The sequence below is a fragment of the Urocitellus parryii genome, chromosome 7, assembly GCF_045843805.1.
Source record: "Urocitellus parryii isolate mUroPar1 chromosome 7, mUroPar1.hap1, whole genome shotgun sequence".
Classification (NCBI taxonomy): domain Eukaryota; kingdom Metazoa; phylum Chordata; class Mammalia; order Rodentia; family Sciuridae; genus Urocitellus; species Urocitellus parryii.
Window position 1 is genome coordinate 159956879 of NC_135537.1, and position 16763 is coordinate 159973641.

The 16763-nt window shown below is 34.8% G+C and overlaps 1 protein-coding gene across 1 annotated transcript in view; it reads left to right on the forward strand.

Annotated features, from left to right (window-relative positions):
• Positions 1-16763, forward strand: part of Skap1 (src kinase associated phosphoprotein 1) — a 281957-nt gene that overhangs the window by 25262 nt on the left and 239932 nt on the right. Inside the window, exon 2 of the mRNA XM_077801083.1 lies at positions 7325-7430. Within this exon, the coding sequence (XP_077657209.1) occupies positions 7325-7430 (106 nt within the window). The remainder of the gene's footprint in view (positions 1-7324; positions 7431-16763) is intronic.

Below are 16763 nucleotides of genomic sequence, written 5' to 3' on the forward strand. Positions count from 1 at the left end.
TACCGGATAGACCCTATCATTATATTATCTATTTTTGTCTACTTGATTTTTCCAGGATTAATGGTGGCATTTGAATAGTTTTTCCAGTGATTTGCCTACATATATATATATTTATTTATTTCACAGTTTTCACTGACCTATTTTGGTACTATGCTACTTAGCACATAGGGTTAGAAGGTTATTTTTGTCGTACATTATACTTGGTATTAAAAAATGACTCTTTGCCCTAGTTTAAATTGCTCCTTGAATTCTATTTTGATATGAATTATTTCCATTCTTGCTTTTAAAAGAATTTGCCTGAGATATTTTTACAAACCTCTCTTCTTTTAATTTCAGTTTCATTTTGTAAGTATCTTTTAAATAGTAATTAAACTCACTTTATTTTTTAAAATAGTATGAAAATCTTTGTTATAGAAATACAGAAGACACTTGGGTATCGAAGTTGAACTTTTTACAAAATTATCACCATTGATATGTGTGTGTGTGTGTGTGTGTGTGTGTGTGTGTGTGTGTGTGTGTGTGTGTAGTGCTGGAGATCAAACCCAGGGCCTTGTAACGTGTTAGACTGAGTTATACCCCTCAGTTTATTTTACTAGTTCTATTTTAATGCTATTTTGTTTGCCTTTTTCCTGTATTTTATTCTATTAAATGTTTTTTAAAATCTTCAGTTCTTCTTTTATTAAGTTCATGTTTTGAAAAATCATAGTTAAGTTTATTTTCTTTAATTATCACTGTCAAGGGTGGAATAGAACCCATTGACTTTATGTAAGTGAGTAATTTAGCATTTTTTTTTCTTTCTCTCTATTCTTTTCTTAACCAGGAACTTGTATTTCAGGTGTTAATCATCACCTTTTCTTTTTTCTTGATACTAGGGATTGAACCCAGGGGTGCTCTACCACTGAGTTACATCCCTAGCCCTTTTAAAAATTTTTTTTTTTTTTTGAGAGAGAGAGAGAGAGAGAGAGAGAGAGAGAGAGAATTTTAATATTTATTTCTTTTTAGTTTTCGGTGGACACAACATCTTTGTTTGTATGTGGTGCTGAGGATCGAACCTGGGCCACACGCATGCCAGGCGAGCGCGCTACCACTTGAGCCACATCCCCAGCCCCCTTTTTATTTTTTATTATGAGACAGGGTTCCCCTGAGTTGCTGAGGTTGGCCTTGAATTTGTAATCCTCCTGCATAGGCCTCCTAAGGCAGAATTGCTGGGATTACAGGTGTGTACCACCACACCTGGCATTCATCACCACCTTCTTCTGTCTGTGGGTCAGAGTGTCCTGAGAAACATCTTCTCCAGGAAATAATGTAGGTGGTAGACATTCAGAGCCTCGACTATTGAAAAATATTTTTCTGGTCTCCTATATAACCAACATCCTTAATAGCCTCCTTTAAAACTTTGTAAAAATTTCATCTAATGATGCTTACTTTGTGTTGAGGAACTTTTGATTTTGTTGTTCTTTTGTGAGTGACTTATTATTTTTTGTCTGGCTGTTTGAGAGATGTTTTCATTTTCCTTAAATTTTGAAAGTTCAGAAGGATAGATGCAGTATTATATGTATGTATGTATTTATATATATTTTGTTTATTTAGGTTTTTTTTTAATGTGGTGCTAGAGATCAAACCCAGTGACTCACGTGTGCTAGGCAAGTGCTCTACCACTGAGCCACAACCCCAGCCCTGTATTTATATTTTTAACAGCTTCATTGAGAAGTAATTCACACATCATACAACTCACTTGTGTAAAGTGTACAATTCAATGGCTTTTAGTTTTTTCACAGAGTTGTGTAACCATTACCAACAATAAATTGTATAACATTTATACCCCCTCAAAAAAAACCCCTAAACCTCTTAACTTTTATACCCCCAATACCTCTTCCCAATTCTCATAGTCTTACGCAACCATCTAGTAATCTAATATACTAAACTACTTTGCTATTTTTTCTCTTTTTATTTTTTTTAGCTTGTCTCATGCAAGCTAAGCATGTGCTATATCACTGAAAACATCCCAGTTCCTACTAGTCTTCTGTTTCTGTATATCTGCCTATTCTGTATATTTCAAGTAAATGGAATCATACAATATGTGGTCTTTGATGACTAGCTTCTTTCACTAAGCCTAATGATTTCACAGACTCATCCATGTTGAAATATGTATCAGTATTTCATTTCTTTTTTAAAAATATTTTTAGTTGTAGATGAACATGATACTTATATTTTTATTTATTTTTATGTGGTGCTGAGGATCAAACCCGCTGCCTCACATGTGCCAGGCAAGTGCTTTACCACTGAGCTACAACCCCAGCCCTTCATTTCTTTTTGTAAATTTTTTATTTGTTCTAATTAGTTATGCATGACAATTGAATGTGCTTTGAAACATCATACATAAATGGAGTATAGTTTCTCATTCTTCTGGTTATACATGATGTAGAATCACGACTGTCATGCACTCACATATGCACATAGGGTAATAATGTCTGATTCATTCTACTATTCTTCCTACCCCATTCCCCTCTCCTCCCTTCACTCCCCTCCATCTAATCCAAAGTAACTTTATTCTTCCCTAGCCACCCCGCTTATTGTGAATTAGCCTCCATGTATCAGAAAGAACATTCAGCCTTTGGTTTTTTGGGATTAGCTTATTTCACATGATATTCTCTATCTCTATCCATTCACTGGCAAATGCCATAATTTCATCCTTCTTTAAGACTGAGTAATATTCTTTATCCATTTATCTGTTGAAGGACACTTAGGTTGGTTTTATAGTTTAGCTATTGTGAGTTGTTGTGGCTGCATCACTGTAGTATGTTGATTTTAAGTTCTGAACATTCTATCATATGGATGTACCACATTTATCCAATTGATTGACATTTGTTTCCACTTTTTTAAATTTACTATTATGAATGTTGCTGCTAATGCGTATTTGTGTACAAGTTTTTGTTTGAACACCTGTTATCATTTCTTTTGGGTATGTATCTAGTAGTAGATTTGCTGATTCATGTGATTACTTTCTGTTTAGCCTTTTTAAATGGCTAAACATTCCCACCAGCAATGTATGAGAGAGTTCTAATTCCTCTATAACCTCAACAATGCTTATTATTGTCTGTCTTTTGGACTGCAGTCATCCTAGTGGGTGTGAAATTGTATATTATTGTGTTTTGATTTGCATTTTCTTAAGGGCTGGTGAAGTTGAGCATATTTTCATGTGATTGTTGGCTTATTTGTGTATCTTCTTTGGAGAAATACCTGGTCAGTTCCTTTAATTATTTTTAAATTGAGTTATTGCCTAATTGTTATTGAACAGTAAGAGTTCTTTATATATCTACTTAGAAATCTCTTCTCAGCTGTATTATTTGCAAAATCTTCTATTCTCTAGGTAGTCGTTTCACTTTCTTAATAGCCTCCTTTGAAGCACAATAGGTTTTAATTTATTTTAATTTTGATGATGTCCACTTTTTTCTTTTGTTGTATGTTCTTTTTGGGAGGGAGAGGTACTGGGAATTGAAAGGGACACTCAACTACTGAGCCACACCCCCAGCCCTATTTTGTATTTTTTATTTAAAGACAGGGTCTCACAGAGTTGCTTAGCAACTGGCTTTTGCTGAGGCTGGCTTTGAACTTGGGATCATCCCATCTCAGCCTCCTAAACTGTGTGATTACAGGCATGTGCCAACCTACCCAACTTTTTTATTATATGTTCTTTAGGTATATCTAAGAAACCATTGCTTCGCCCAAGATTTATATCTTTTTTTCCCTGATAGTTTTGTAGTTTGAGCTCTTACATTTGAATATTTGACTCAGGTCGAGTTAATTTTTTTTTGGGGGGGGGTTGGCTCTGTTGCTTAGGCTGATCTTGAACTCCTGGGCTCAAATGATCCTCTTACCTCAGACTCCTGAGTCTGGGACTATAGGCATGCACCACTGTGACTAGCTTAGTTAATTTTTGTATAATGTAAGAGTTAGAGGTCCAACTTCATTCTTTTTGCATGTGGATATTCAGTTGTCCCAGAACAATTTATTTAAAAAACTATTCTTTCTCCATTGAATTGTCTTAGCATTCTGGCCTATAATTGAGACTAGTTTAATGGTTTATTTCTGGATTTTCCATTTTTTCTTTTATCTGTACATCTATACTTATGTTAGTAACATATTGCATTGAGTGATATAGTTTTATGGCAAATTTTAAAATCAAAAAGTGTGAGTTCTCTAAATCTGTTTTTCTGTCTCAAAATTGTTTTGGCTAGCTGGGCAGGTGGCGCATGCTTATAATCCCAGTACCTGGGAGGCTTGGGCAGGAGGCTTGCAAGTTTGAAGCCAGCCTCAGCAACTTAGTGAGGCTCTAAGCAACTTAGAGTGATCTTGTCCCAAAATAAAAAATAATTATTATAATAAAAAGATCTGGGCAGTCCCCAAAAGTCAAATGTTAAATGTTTTTTCTGATAATGCAGAAGCTAATCCAAAATTGGGAGGGGGTGCAAAAAAATAGATCAGTGGAGTAGATGAATGGGGAGGGAAGAGGAATGGGATAAGGAAAGAACAGTGGAATGACTCTGACCTATTTTCCTATGTACATATATGAGTAAACCACAGTGAATCTCAGCATCATGTATATCCACAAGACATTAATTTTTTAAAAAAATATATAAGTAAATAGCAGAAAGATCAGTAAATTAGAAGGAAGGGAATGCTGGGGGAGGAAATGAGAAGTACTGGGGACTGAATTATAACAAATTATATTCCATACTTTTATAATTTTGTCAAAATGAATCCTACTGTTATGCATAACAAAAAAGAACTGATAAGGGCTGGGCTTGTGGCTCAGTGGCAAAGTGCTTACCTAGCATGTGTGAGGCTCTGGGTTTGATCCTCAGCACCACATAAAAATTAACAAATAAGGGCTGGGGTTGTGGCTCAGCAGTAGAGCACTTGCCTAGCACGTGCAAGGCTCTGGGTTCAATTCTCAGCACAACATAAAAATAAGTAAACAATATAAAGGTATGGTGTCCAACTACAACTAAAAAATAAATATCTTTTTCTTAAAAATTAATAAATAAAATAAAGACATTCTGTCCATTTACAAATACAAAAAATAAATAAATAAAAATAAAATAACTGATAAAAAGAAAAAAAAGAAGAAGAAAGGCCTGGGATGTGGCTCCGAGGTTAAGCACCTCTGTGTTTAATCCCTGGTACCAAAAAATTGTTTTGGCTACTTTGAGTCCCTTGAATTTCCAGAGTAATTTTAGGATCAGCTTGCAAATTTCTTCAGAAAAGCCAAATGGGATTTTGATAGGGACTGCATTGAATCTTTAGAGCAATTTGAGGATAATTGCCATCTTAATCATATTTAATCTTCCAATTCATTAACATGGGCTGTCTTTCCATCCTGTCTTCTTTAATTTTTTATCAATGTTGTGTAGTTGTCAGAGTGTAAGTTTTACGCTTCTTTTGAAAAATTTATTCTTAAGTATTTGATTATTTTTAATAAAATCTTAAATGGAATTCTCTTAATTTTTTTTTTTTTGGTTTGTCTATTGCTACTGTGTACAAATACAACTGATTTTTATATGTCGATCTTGGCCTTACAAACTTACTGAACTCTTTCATTAGTTCTCGCAGATTTTCAGTGAATTCCTTAGGGTTTTCTATATACCAGAACATGAAACCTGCAAATAGAGATAGTTTTACATCTTTTTTTCCAATCTGGAAATCTTAAATTTCATTTTCTTGTCTAATTGCCCTGATTAACATCACTGGTACAATGTTGAGTATAAGTGGTGAGAGAAGAATCCTTGTCTTGTTCCTGATCTTAGGAACAGGAGGAGAGCAGTCAGTGTTTCACCATTAAGTACAATGTTAGCTGTAGGCTTTTGTTTGTTTTTGGTTTTGGTGCTGGGGATTGAACACAGGGCTTTGCATGCTAATCCTACACTCTACCACAGAACTGTACCCTATCCCCTAGTTGTGGGGTTTTTGTACATATCCTATATCAGGCTAAGGAAGTTTCCTTCTCTTCCTGGTTTTTCAAGTGTTTTTATCATGAAGGCTGTTGAATTTTGTCAAATGTTTTTTTCTGTGTCTATTGAGATGATCATGTGATTTTTGTCCTGTTAATAGGATATATTGCATTAGATGAATCTTGACTGTAATTTGTTTTTACCTTTTAATTCGACTTCCCATTCCTTGTTGTTTAGCAATCAGAGGACCCTGGAGGAATGCACTAAGTGACCTCTGCAATGGATGCAATACAGGGCTTAGATGTTGATGTTGGTTGGTTCTGTGTAAAAATTTCAATTTCAGGACTTTGTACCTCATCAAAAGTCCTAGCAATGCTTATTTAGGATTTTTTTTTTTGGTTTGGTATTATTGAATGGTATAAATGTAAAACAAATTTTTGGGTGTTCTTATGTAACTCAACCTTATAAGTTCATGATGCTATTTTAACAGTATATATGGTACAGTTTCGTATCATAGGCACAAATTTTGGAGGCCCCAATTTAACTATATTATTTATATTCTTTTTAGAAATGATGAACATTGTGTGCAGGATGAAGTGTTTAGCTGCTATTTCTGGCAATTGCAATTATTATCAATGTATTTTGCCTTTGAAAATGTGTATATCCCCCACTTTCTTCCTTCAACATACCATGATTTGTTTCACAGTTTGTATTTTCATCATGTCCCTATTTTATAATGTATGTTCACATTAATTGCAGTTTCTTTCTCTTGAACACATTTTTCTTTTCCATGTGGGTTCCTTCCCTCAGTTGCACTGTCATTTTCATTGATGATGCATCTGTTAATTAATATTTCTTCTTTGAATGCCTGCCCTTTTGTTCTTGATTTTGCAGTTCAGCTCTATTTTTTTTTTAATTTTAGCTCTAATTGTGATATTTCTTTTCTGGCTTCTATTGCTCTGTGACCTTCTGTGACTTATTTGTAATATTTATATTTTTATGAAATTGACAGCCCATCCTCTGCCATCAGTGACAATTAACACATAAATGTATCTTTAAAATAGTTTAGAAAAAGTAGCTATTTTTGTGGTTAGTATATGCATCACCTTTCTAAATTCATAGTAAGGTCTTGGATTCCTAGAACATGTCACTTATAGGCAAACATAAAATTTTAGTTAGTCTTTATTATGGCAAAATATACATAATATAAAATTCACCATACACAACTATTGCTAAGTGTGTAGTTCTGTGGTATTAAGTACATTCACATTGTTCTGCAACTATGAAATTTTTAAAGTGAAAAAATTCATTTCTTTTGATTTCCTCCTTATTGCCTCTTTTTTTTCTGTTGACTGCCTTTCCTTTTCTTTTAGATGCTGAAGATTTCCTAGCAGAAGGCTTGAGAAATGAGAACCTCAGTGCTGGTGCAAGGGAGTGCAGAGACCATATTCTACGGGGCTTTCAGCAAATCAAAGCTAGGTTTGTAAAAATCAGTTCCATTATGCTTCCTTGAAAGCTTTGAAACAATTTATTACTAATAAACTCTAACAGTGTGTAAATTAACAAAGTGAAATACACTGGTGATAGTCCTTTATCTGGCAGAGGCTTAATATTTACTTAAATTGAATTTGAGACAGACAAGCATATGGTACTTTACCAAATAAAAATATTTTAATAATTATGTATTTAAGATGATTACTCTGCTTTTAGCTTTGGGATTTTATGTTGGCTTTTATTGTACACTCTATGCTTTACAGGAAAGAAAGACAGGGAAAGCTAAGCATTTATGCTGGTCCAAATTACTAAAGGGAAGGTGTTAGGCAATGTGGGATAATTTTCAGTGTATTTTTGTTACCGATTTTACTTTGACATCTTCTTCTCTAATGAAAACTTAAGGCAGATTTGTTCAGTTGATTCTTTGACCATGTTGGAATGTTTCCGTTCCAGACTGGGTTGAAATATCATACTTATTAAGTTTTTAAAATAAGAGATCTTGATCTAATTTGTGCACCTTAGAATGTGAGCACCTAAAGGTGTATGCACTTGCTAGAGGGGAAATAAAAATTTTCTTTTACAAAATATTTTCCAACCACCTTTTGCTTGACCTGTGGCCACTGAACAAGAGTTGGGGATGAGTGTTACTTTGGCTTTTTCCAACCCGAGGTGGTATGATTCAGAATGTTCAAACTGGGAACTCTTTGAGAGCATCTGCAGGGTTATGGCTGGGATTTAATTTGCGCGGCCACCCGTTCTTAGTTTCTACTTTTAAAACCTCATTGCAACTCCTTAGAAGCAGGGAATTTTATCCTTTGGAAGGGCACAGCCAGAGTCTATTCCCTCCAGGAATGTGAGAGAACCTCACGAGATGCCCTGCTGGATCTTAATCGATCTTTCCTGCTGGCTAATTAAGCATCACTTTTACTCAGCAACTGGGGACTGTGTAATTATCAGCCTGGGTTGCCCTGAATAATTGAAACAAACAGAATGCAGAAGATGGGAGTTTTTTGCAAAAGTGGGAAATGTCTATAATTTCTTGGTAGACTGAAAGGGCATTGAAAACAAACTTTTGTACAATGTTACTTCACTAGTAGACAGTTTAGGCTTAGTTAGTAACCCACATGGAGGCTTAGTTAGTAACCCACAGAATTTTTTATTTTCACAAATTTGTGTTTGTATTATATAGGATTACTGTAAGTACAGTATGAGGAGTAAAAGAATTATTTTAAATTGTATTACATGAAGGGGGATTTATACTACTAGAACCCCCCTCCCCATATCCACCTAAGTATATTTAAGGATAAGGGATGTAAAAACAATTTTGCTTCAGCTATAAGGACAAATGAACAATGAGGAGGAATTCTTCTTTCCCATATTGGGAAAAGTCTAAATTCAAACCTTAACTGTGTAATAAGAGGCAAATTTGTTATCATTCATTACTGTGGGTTGCATATTACTCCTTGATGTGTGTGTGCAGCACTGGTGGTTGAACACAGGGCCTTATGCACGCTAGGCAAGTGCTCTACCACGGAGCTATGATCCCAGCTCTGTATATTACTTCTTATCCTCTTTTGAAATGCATACGCACATGTGCATATGCACAGACACATAGAAACCTTATTTCTCATGGAGTAGAGAAGCTTCCTTATGCTTAAACAGTGTCCGGCGTGGTTTGTGGGGTAGACACTCAGGAAATAATCAGCAGGAGCTTTAGGAAACATCTGCATTGTTGATGAGAGCTTTCTGTTCATTGATTTGTTGCAAGAAAGATGACACTTTATTTAGAATTTCATAATTATCAGATCACTGAGGAAATGAGGAGCCAGAAATTAAACTGTGCCAGAAAATGGAAAGAGGTGGCTTTCCTTTGGCAAGCTATTTGAAATAGCCTTACCTCTACCCCTTCGTTATTATCATCATTAGTGTAACCCTTGCTTAACCAAATCCTCTTCTTTATTTATGGCTGGTTAACATGATGTACTTTCATGTATCAATTCCAGTTGTTTTGAAAAATATTGAAATCTTGCAAAATATTGGTCATATTATTTTATGTGGCAATTATATATATCTCCCCAAAAGCTGGGTGTGAGAGAAATTTGGAAGCCATCAAATTTGAGAACTAATTATCTATGATAAATGGTGAGTAACATGGAAAAAAATTTCAAAGTCATTTAAAAAGTTTCATTTTTAATCATATTAAAACAACAGTATGTTAGGGGGTTGGTAAATTTTGAGGGTAAGAAGCTATCGAACACTATAATTTGTTACTCCAGTGTTTATTTGGAAGGTTGGTAGAAAATTCCTAGCACAATAATCTTAGAAAGCTACTAGATAAATATAAATACTGCATATATTTACAACTTTGTTTTCTTACTTTAGTCCTTTAATTCTTTCTTCAACACTGTATTGCTGGGGAGTGGAAAATGGTGAAGAGAAGTAAAAATAGCACTGCCTCTGATTCTTAGTAAATTTGGGGGCTTGGCCCTATTTTTTATGGCTGGCTCAGAATTCAGTGGTGTTTGCCATGGTTGTGGACCTGCTGTAAATTGAAGTGTCTGATGTCATCGCTGCTATTATAATATGCCATTTGCCACCTTTCTGTTGTCCAGGGTGACTGACAGGAGGAAATAATGATTGTGTCAAAAGTCACAGGTGTTCTCCAAATTCTCATTTGTTTTTTCAGTACAAGTAGCTTACCCATTCTTTCTTCCTAGGCTTAATGACAAAAAATAAAATAATATGGAATCTGTGTCTAGAGCTACATCCTCCCTCCCCCACCCCTAATTTGAAAGTATTTCCAAGGAAGGATAATGTTTTCAATATAAGACAAAACAAAAATGAATGGCAATTTCTGTGATTCCAAGGAAGTGAAACCCCGTTGTGGTGTTTGGTGTCCTGAGCTGTGATTTTCGTTGCTAGTCTTCAAATTGTTTTCTCACTTAAACCTTCTCCCTAAACAAAACAAAACAAAAAAAACTAACAGGGATGGAGTTGTGGCTCAGTGGTAGAGCATTTTCCTGGCATGTGTGAGGCCCTGGGTTCAACCTCAGCACCACATATAAATAAGTAAATAAAATAAAAGATCCATTTACAACTAAAAAATATTTAAAAAACAAAAACAAACAAACAAAAAAAAACTAACAACTTTCACATTCCGAGTCCAGATTTTCATTGAGCTCTTTAGAAAATGCTTGGGATGAAAGCAGACAAAGACTCCTCCTGCTTTATGATGGTGGTCACTGCAGGATCAGCTCCAGATGTGAGACACCTGGCACAGAGCAGGCATAAGCTATACCCAGAAACCTGACGACGTTCTCACTTGCTTGGAGAAACAGTAGAGTGTTTCTTGAATGTTTGATCCTGTGGAGGCTGCCTGACAGCAATAATGCATTGAGAATGGGGGAAGGGATGAAGAATATAGAATATTTTTATTATGGAGGTAGGGATAAATTCTCTCTTGATGGCCCTTTTTGGCACAAGGAGTCATTTATACTCCCTGTTGGAAGTCAAGGCCTAAGCCAATGGAAACAAACTTGTGTATTGTTTCCTTCTGTGAAACTTAATAATGCTAAGGAGTTCCAAAAAGAGACAAGTAGATTTATAGGATACTGAAATGGAAAAAAAGAAAATAAAGAAATAACTTTGTGTAGCAGGGATTATGGCACAAACCCCAGGATATTTAAAGTACAGGCAGAAAGAATATCTTGAACGTGTTTCGTCGTAGGTGACTTGGCTGTTGCTCTGCATGAAACACGATATGCTAGTTCAAATCTCATGAAAAGAATGCTGACTTTGGGGATTTTGGTTTTCTTTTCTGCTTAACATGGAGTTAGTTTTTAAAATTAGATTTAACCTTAATAATGGATGTATAAACTCTGATATCTTCACATTTAGTCTGGTAAAACTTGGGAGGAAGAGTTTTAAAGTAGCATACCATAAATCTCATATTGTTAATTACATAGAATTTTACTTTTCATAACTGCTGGTTATTGAGCTTAAAAACTCCCAGAACAAAACATATTCAAATGAAGCATGCTCATTAAGAGAACGAATATTTTATGTGCTAATGTGCTATTGGTACATTTGTGTTACTCATAAGTTTAAAGATTCGCTCATAACATCTCTTTCTGTTCTTTAATTTTGTTATTTATCCTGGAGTTTCAGTGCCAATGCAGAAAAAAAAAAGAGTAGGAGATACTTGCATGATGATTCATCTAAGTTTAAATAGCTCTGGAAGACTTAAAAGTCATAGCAATAATTGTAGTACTTCTTGAAGGTTAATATGCATTTTTTTTTCTTTTTTCACTTTATTCCTCCCTCTTACCCTTAAAAAAAAATTAAAGAAGGACTGGGGACATAACTCAGTGGTAGAGTGCTTGCCTCAAATGTATGAGTCTGTGAGTTAAATGCCAAATCTCTGTACTAGTTTTCTGTTATTCAGTGAGTGTATGTAGAGATTTCACAATTGTGTTAAAGGTTTTTGGACTCTACTTCTTTAGGAATGAGGGTTACATTTCATTGCTCTTATAGTCTAAAATATTCTACAGGTGAGACTTATACAATATTACCTGTTGCTGGTTTTTTGGCTTCACTTTAGGATCTGAGAAGAAAGATTATCTGATTATGTGTTTTTCTAAGTTTCTGTCCTTTCAAAGCAGCCTCAAAATGTGCAATTCTCCCTTTCATTTTATGATGATGATGATTTTTTTTTCACTTGTGGGGGTATTTTGGGTTTGGTACCAAGATTAAATTGTTCCATTTTTTTTTACATTGGGCTATGTGGTGGTATTAGTAGGTAGAAACTTCTCCCTCTGGCATCCTATAAAATAAATATTTTGTGTAAGTAACTCTGACATGTAATAATATTTCATATTTTTCATGCTATGTAACAGGTGGATTTTTAAAAAAGTTTGGATGAAAGAATTTATTCCTTTCAAAACTTTTTATTGAAAAAGCAAGAAAAAAATTCTCAGATAATAATTTTTCTATGTATTAAAAAGCATAGTCCTTGGTGGCTCAGAATAAATGCCTAATAATAAAACCATATTTATGATATTTTAATTTTATATCTTTGAGATTTTAGATTGAAGTTCAGAAAAATACATTTTAAGGGAGTTTTTGAGATCACTTGTAAAATAAGGTTATATATAATTCTTCCCAGTACTGAGCTCCTTAAATAGAATAACATGTTCCATCAAGAGAAAAAAGGAATTTTGAAATGTGATACAAGAGGCATGCAGGTAACTGTCTTGCATCCTTTGTTGCTGCAAAATTGAAGTGACTCAGTCTTAAATAGACCAGCTTTGAGTGGTTTTCTTGTAGATACATGTGGCTACTATTAGATGTATTATAAATGCTCAACCTCATTTTGTGAGCTAACCCACTAGAATATCTTTAATAAGCTGAGCACTACCCTTTAGCCATATAGTTAGCTCACTGAAATGTGCTTTATTCCTTATAGTATTTTGATCGTTTTCACCATGTGGGCACACTCCTATTATCTACTCAATATGGATTTGCTTTGGTCTCAAAGAAATCCTCAGTGTTAATTTTCAATACATGAAGCTTTTGTGTTTGTAGATGGAAACTCTTAATCCATACATTGCTTGAAAAGATCATTTGCATGAAATTCCTGACTTCATTTACTGCCATTTGCTTTGCCCTTGATTTAAGCCTTATTTGATCTGGAGCTAGTCTTTTGTCCCAGAGTTGTATTGTGTTTTTGTTTTGTTTTGTTTTGTTTTTCCTGCTTATAGAAGACCAGTGGGAAAAAATGTCTCTGTGTCTGTATTTATCTGTTTGTGGATTTCCAGGAGCCTGTGGCGTGGGCCTTCCTCTTTGTGGTTTTCTCTGATTTGCATGTTTCCCCTTGTTCTGGCAGAGACTCATCCCGAGTCTACTCTCTGTATTACAGTGAAACTGGAACAGAGGGGAGGGAAGTGCAGGATCAAGGGGTCAGCTGTCAGGAGCCAGGCTTTTTGTTCTGATGTTATTTCTGTGACCCTGACTGAATGTCCTGAAGATTCCCTAAATGATGATCTTATGTTTTCTTTTTAGATTGCTTCTCCAAGATGTTGTTAGGAATTTTTTTAAAAAGTTACAAAAATGCAAACATTATTACAGGAAAAATAAATTTTTTGTATACACACACACACACACACACACACACATACATATATATACATATACAGTAAACTTTACCACCCAAACTTTAAAACCTCCATCTGATTTCTTTTATGGTGTCACTATGATTTTTTTTTAATTTGGAAAATGATGCAGGAAATTTCATTTCCTTAGATTTTTATTTTATTTTGTGATTTTGTCGAAAATGAGTTTAGTCTAATGTGGGCTTTTATCATCACACCATGTGAATCATTTCTTCTTTGGATGCCAGATCTGCTCTCCTACTGTGTAGCCTCATTGAGTCTCCCTGAAGTGCAGTGCTAGCAGGGTTGATAATGAAATGTGGTACTGCTTATCACGCTCAGCGAAGGGCTCAGAAAAGACTGGGGTGGGGGTAGGGGCGAGAATCAATCCCTCAGGAACTTCTCCAATGCTAGATATCCATATTTATCCCCCTGCATTTAAAACGGAAATGAGCTATCTTGTGGTTTTAGTTTTTGATTTACATAAGATGTCACCGCCGCCTTGGCAATGGGAATATTTTGCAGACCAACTGCTGACCTGTTTGGAAAGATCTAAGCCTATGGCCCCAGGTCTGATGCCATTTCTTTCATATTTCTTTCAAGACTCTCAGCAGTGCTTTGCAGTAGCTTTGATTCTTCAGTCCTCAAAGGATGCCCCTTCCAGGGCCAAACTTCTGAAGAAAAAAAATCAATGTAGGGGAACAAATATCACATAAAGGAAAGAGCTGCTATCCCTGTGGCAGTTCTTACTGTACTTAGACAATTAATGGGGAATTTACAAACCAGTAATACCCTATTGTTTCAAAGTAAAAACAACAACAACAACAACAACAACAAAACTCCAGTATGATGCTAGTGCTTTGTTGCTGCAGAATGGAAGTGACTCAGTCTTAAATAGTCCAGCTTTGAATGGTTTTGTTGTAGATACATGTGGCTAATTTTAGATGTATTATAAATGCTCAACCTCTAGTACCTTCTTGAGTTTGTGAGCCTTGTGGAGGTTCTCATTTTAATTTACATAAAACTTTATAATCTCCAATTAGCTATTTCTCTAAACTTTATTAATGGATGATTCTCATTTGTGAATTCTGCCATAACCACATGGTACATTTTATGGTTTCCAAATTGAAACCTTCTACTATGTCTACCAAGTGCTTTTTCCCCCCCAAAACAATTAATGTTATTTTTTTCCATTTTTTATTGGTGCATTATACTTATATGTAATAGTGGTATTTATACATGCACATAACAATATAATTTGATCAGTATTGTTCCCCAGTATTTCCCCTTTCCTCTCTCCTCCTCCATCCCCAGATCCCTTTCCTCTACTATACTGATCTTCCTTTTGTTTTCATGAGATTCCTCTCCATACATTTTTTTGTTCCTTTTTCTGCTCTAGTTTTCAGGTATGAGAGAAAACATTACAGCCTTTAACTTTCTGGACTTGGCTTAGTTCACTTAACATCATACTCTCAAGTTCTGTCCATTTTCCTGAAAATTACACAATTTTATTCTTCTTATGACTTAATAAAACTCTTTTGGTGTATATATGCCACATTTTCATTGTCCATTCACCCATTAATGGACCCTAGGCTGGTTTCATAATTTGGCTATTGTGAATTGTGCTGTTATAAACATGGGTATGCATGGATCACTATAGGTTGATGACTTTAATTCTTTAGGATAAATACCAAGGAGTTGTGTAACTGGGTCGTATGTGTTTCCATTCATAGTCTTTTGAGGAATCTCTATACTGTTTTCTGTAGTGGTTATACTAAATTACTGCCCCCATGACAGTGTAAAAGTGTTACTTTCCTCCCATACTGTCTAGCATTTATCATTGGTTGTATTCTTGATGGCTCCCACTTTAACTGGAATAAGGTGAAATCTCAGTGTAGTTTTGATTGCATTTCCCTAATTGCTAGAAGCGTTGAATCTTTTTTATATATTTTTTGGCCATTTATTTTCTTCTTTTGAGAAGTATCTTTTCAGTTCATTTATTCATTTATTGATGGGGTTATTTATTTTTTGGCAGTAAGGTTTTTGAGTTTTTTATGTATTCTGTCAGAAAACTGCCTAGCAAAGATTTTCTCCCATTCTATAGGTTCTCTCTTCACACTCATAATTGTTTCCTTCATATGCAGAAACTCCTTAATTTGATGCCATCCCAATTATTAGTTCTTGGTATATTTCCTGAGCTTCAGGAGTCCTATTGAGGAAGTCATTGCCTGCACCTATTTGTTGGAGTGTTGACATTACATTTTCTTCTAGAAGTTGCAACATTTTTGGTCTAATTCCTAGGTCTTTAATCCACTTTGAGTTGACTTTTGTGCAAAGTAAGAAATAGAGATCTAGTCTCCTCCTTCTTCTACATATAAATAACCATTTTTTGCCCAGCATCATTTGTTTAAAAAGCTGTTTTTTCCCCCCAACATATGTTTTTGGCACCTTTGTCAAGGATCAAATGACAGTTATCTGTGTGGACTTGTCTTCTATTCTTTTTCATTGGTCTCTGTGACTGTTTTTTTTTTTTATCAGTACCATGCACAAAAGAATAGTTTTTGTGACTATAGCTCTGTAGTAGGATTTGAAGTTGGGTATTGTGACGCCTCCAGCATTGCTTCCCCTCTCTCTCCTCTTTATTAATGGATGATTAATTAATGGCTGTTCCAGGTCTTTTATTATTCCAAATGAATTTTGAGACTATTTTTTTCTAATTCTGGGAAGAATGTCATTGGTATTTTGATGGGGATTATATTGAATCTGTAGATCATTTTTGGTAATATGGCCATTTTAACAATATCAATTCTGCCTATCCATGAACATGGGTGGTCTTTCCATTTTCTTCTGTCTTCTTCAATTTCTTTCTTCTATGTCCTATAATTTTCATTGTAGAGGTTTTTGGTTTTTTTTACTTCCTTGGTTAGATATAGTCCTAGTTTTTTTTTTTTTTAAGGCTATTTTGGGTGGGACTGTTTTCCTGATTTCTTTTTCAGAAAATTCATTATTGGTATATAGGAAAGCTGTTGATTTTTGTACATTTATTTTGTATACTTGTGTGTGTGTGTGTGTGTGAGAGAGAGAGAGAGAGAGAGAGAGAGAGAGAGAAAACTGATTTTTAAACTATTACTGAAAGTAACAGAATTAATAAAAGATTAGAATTTAGAAT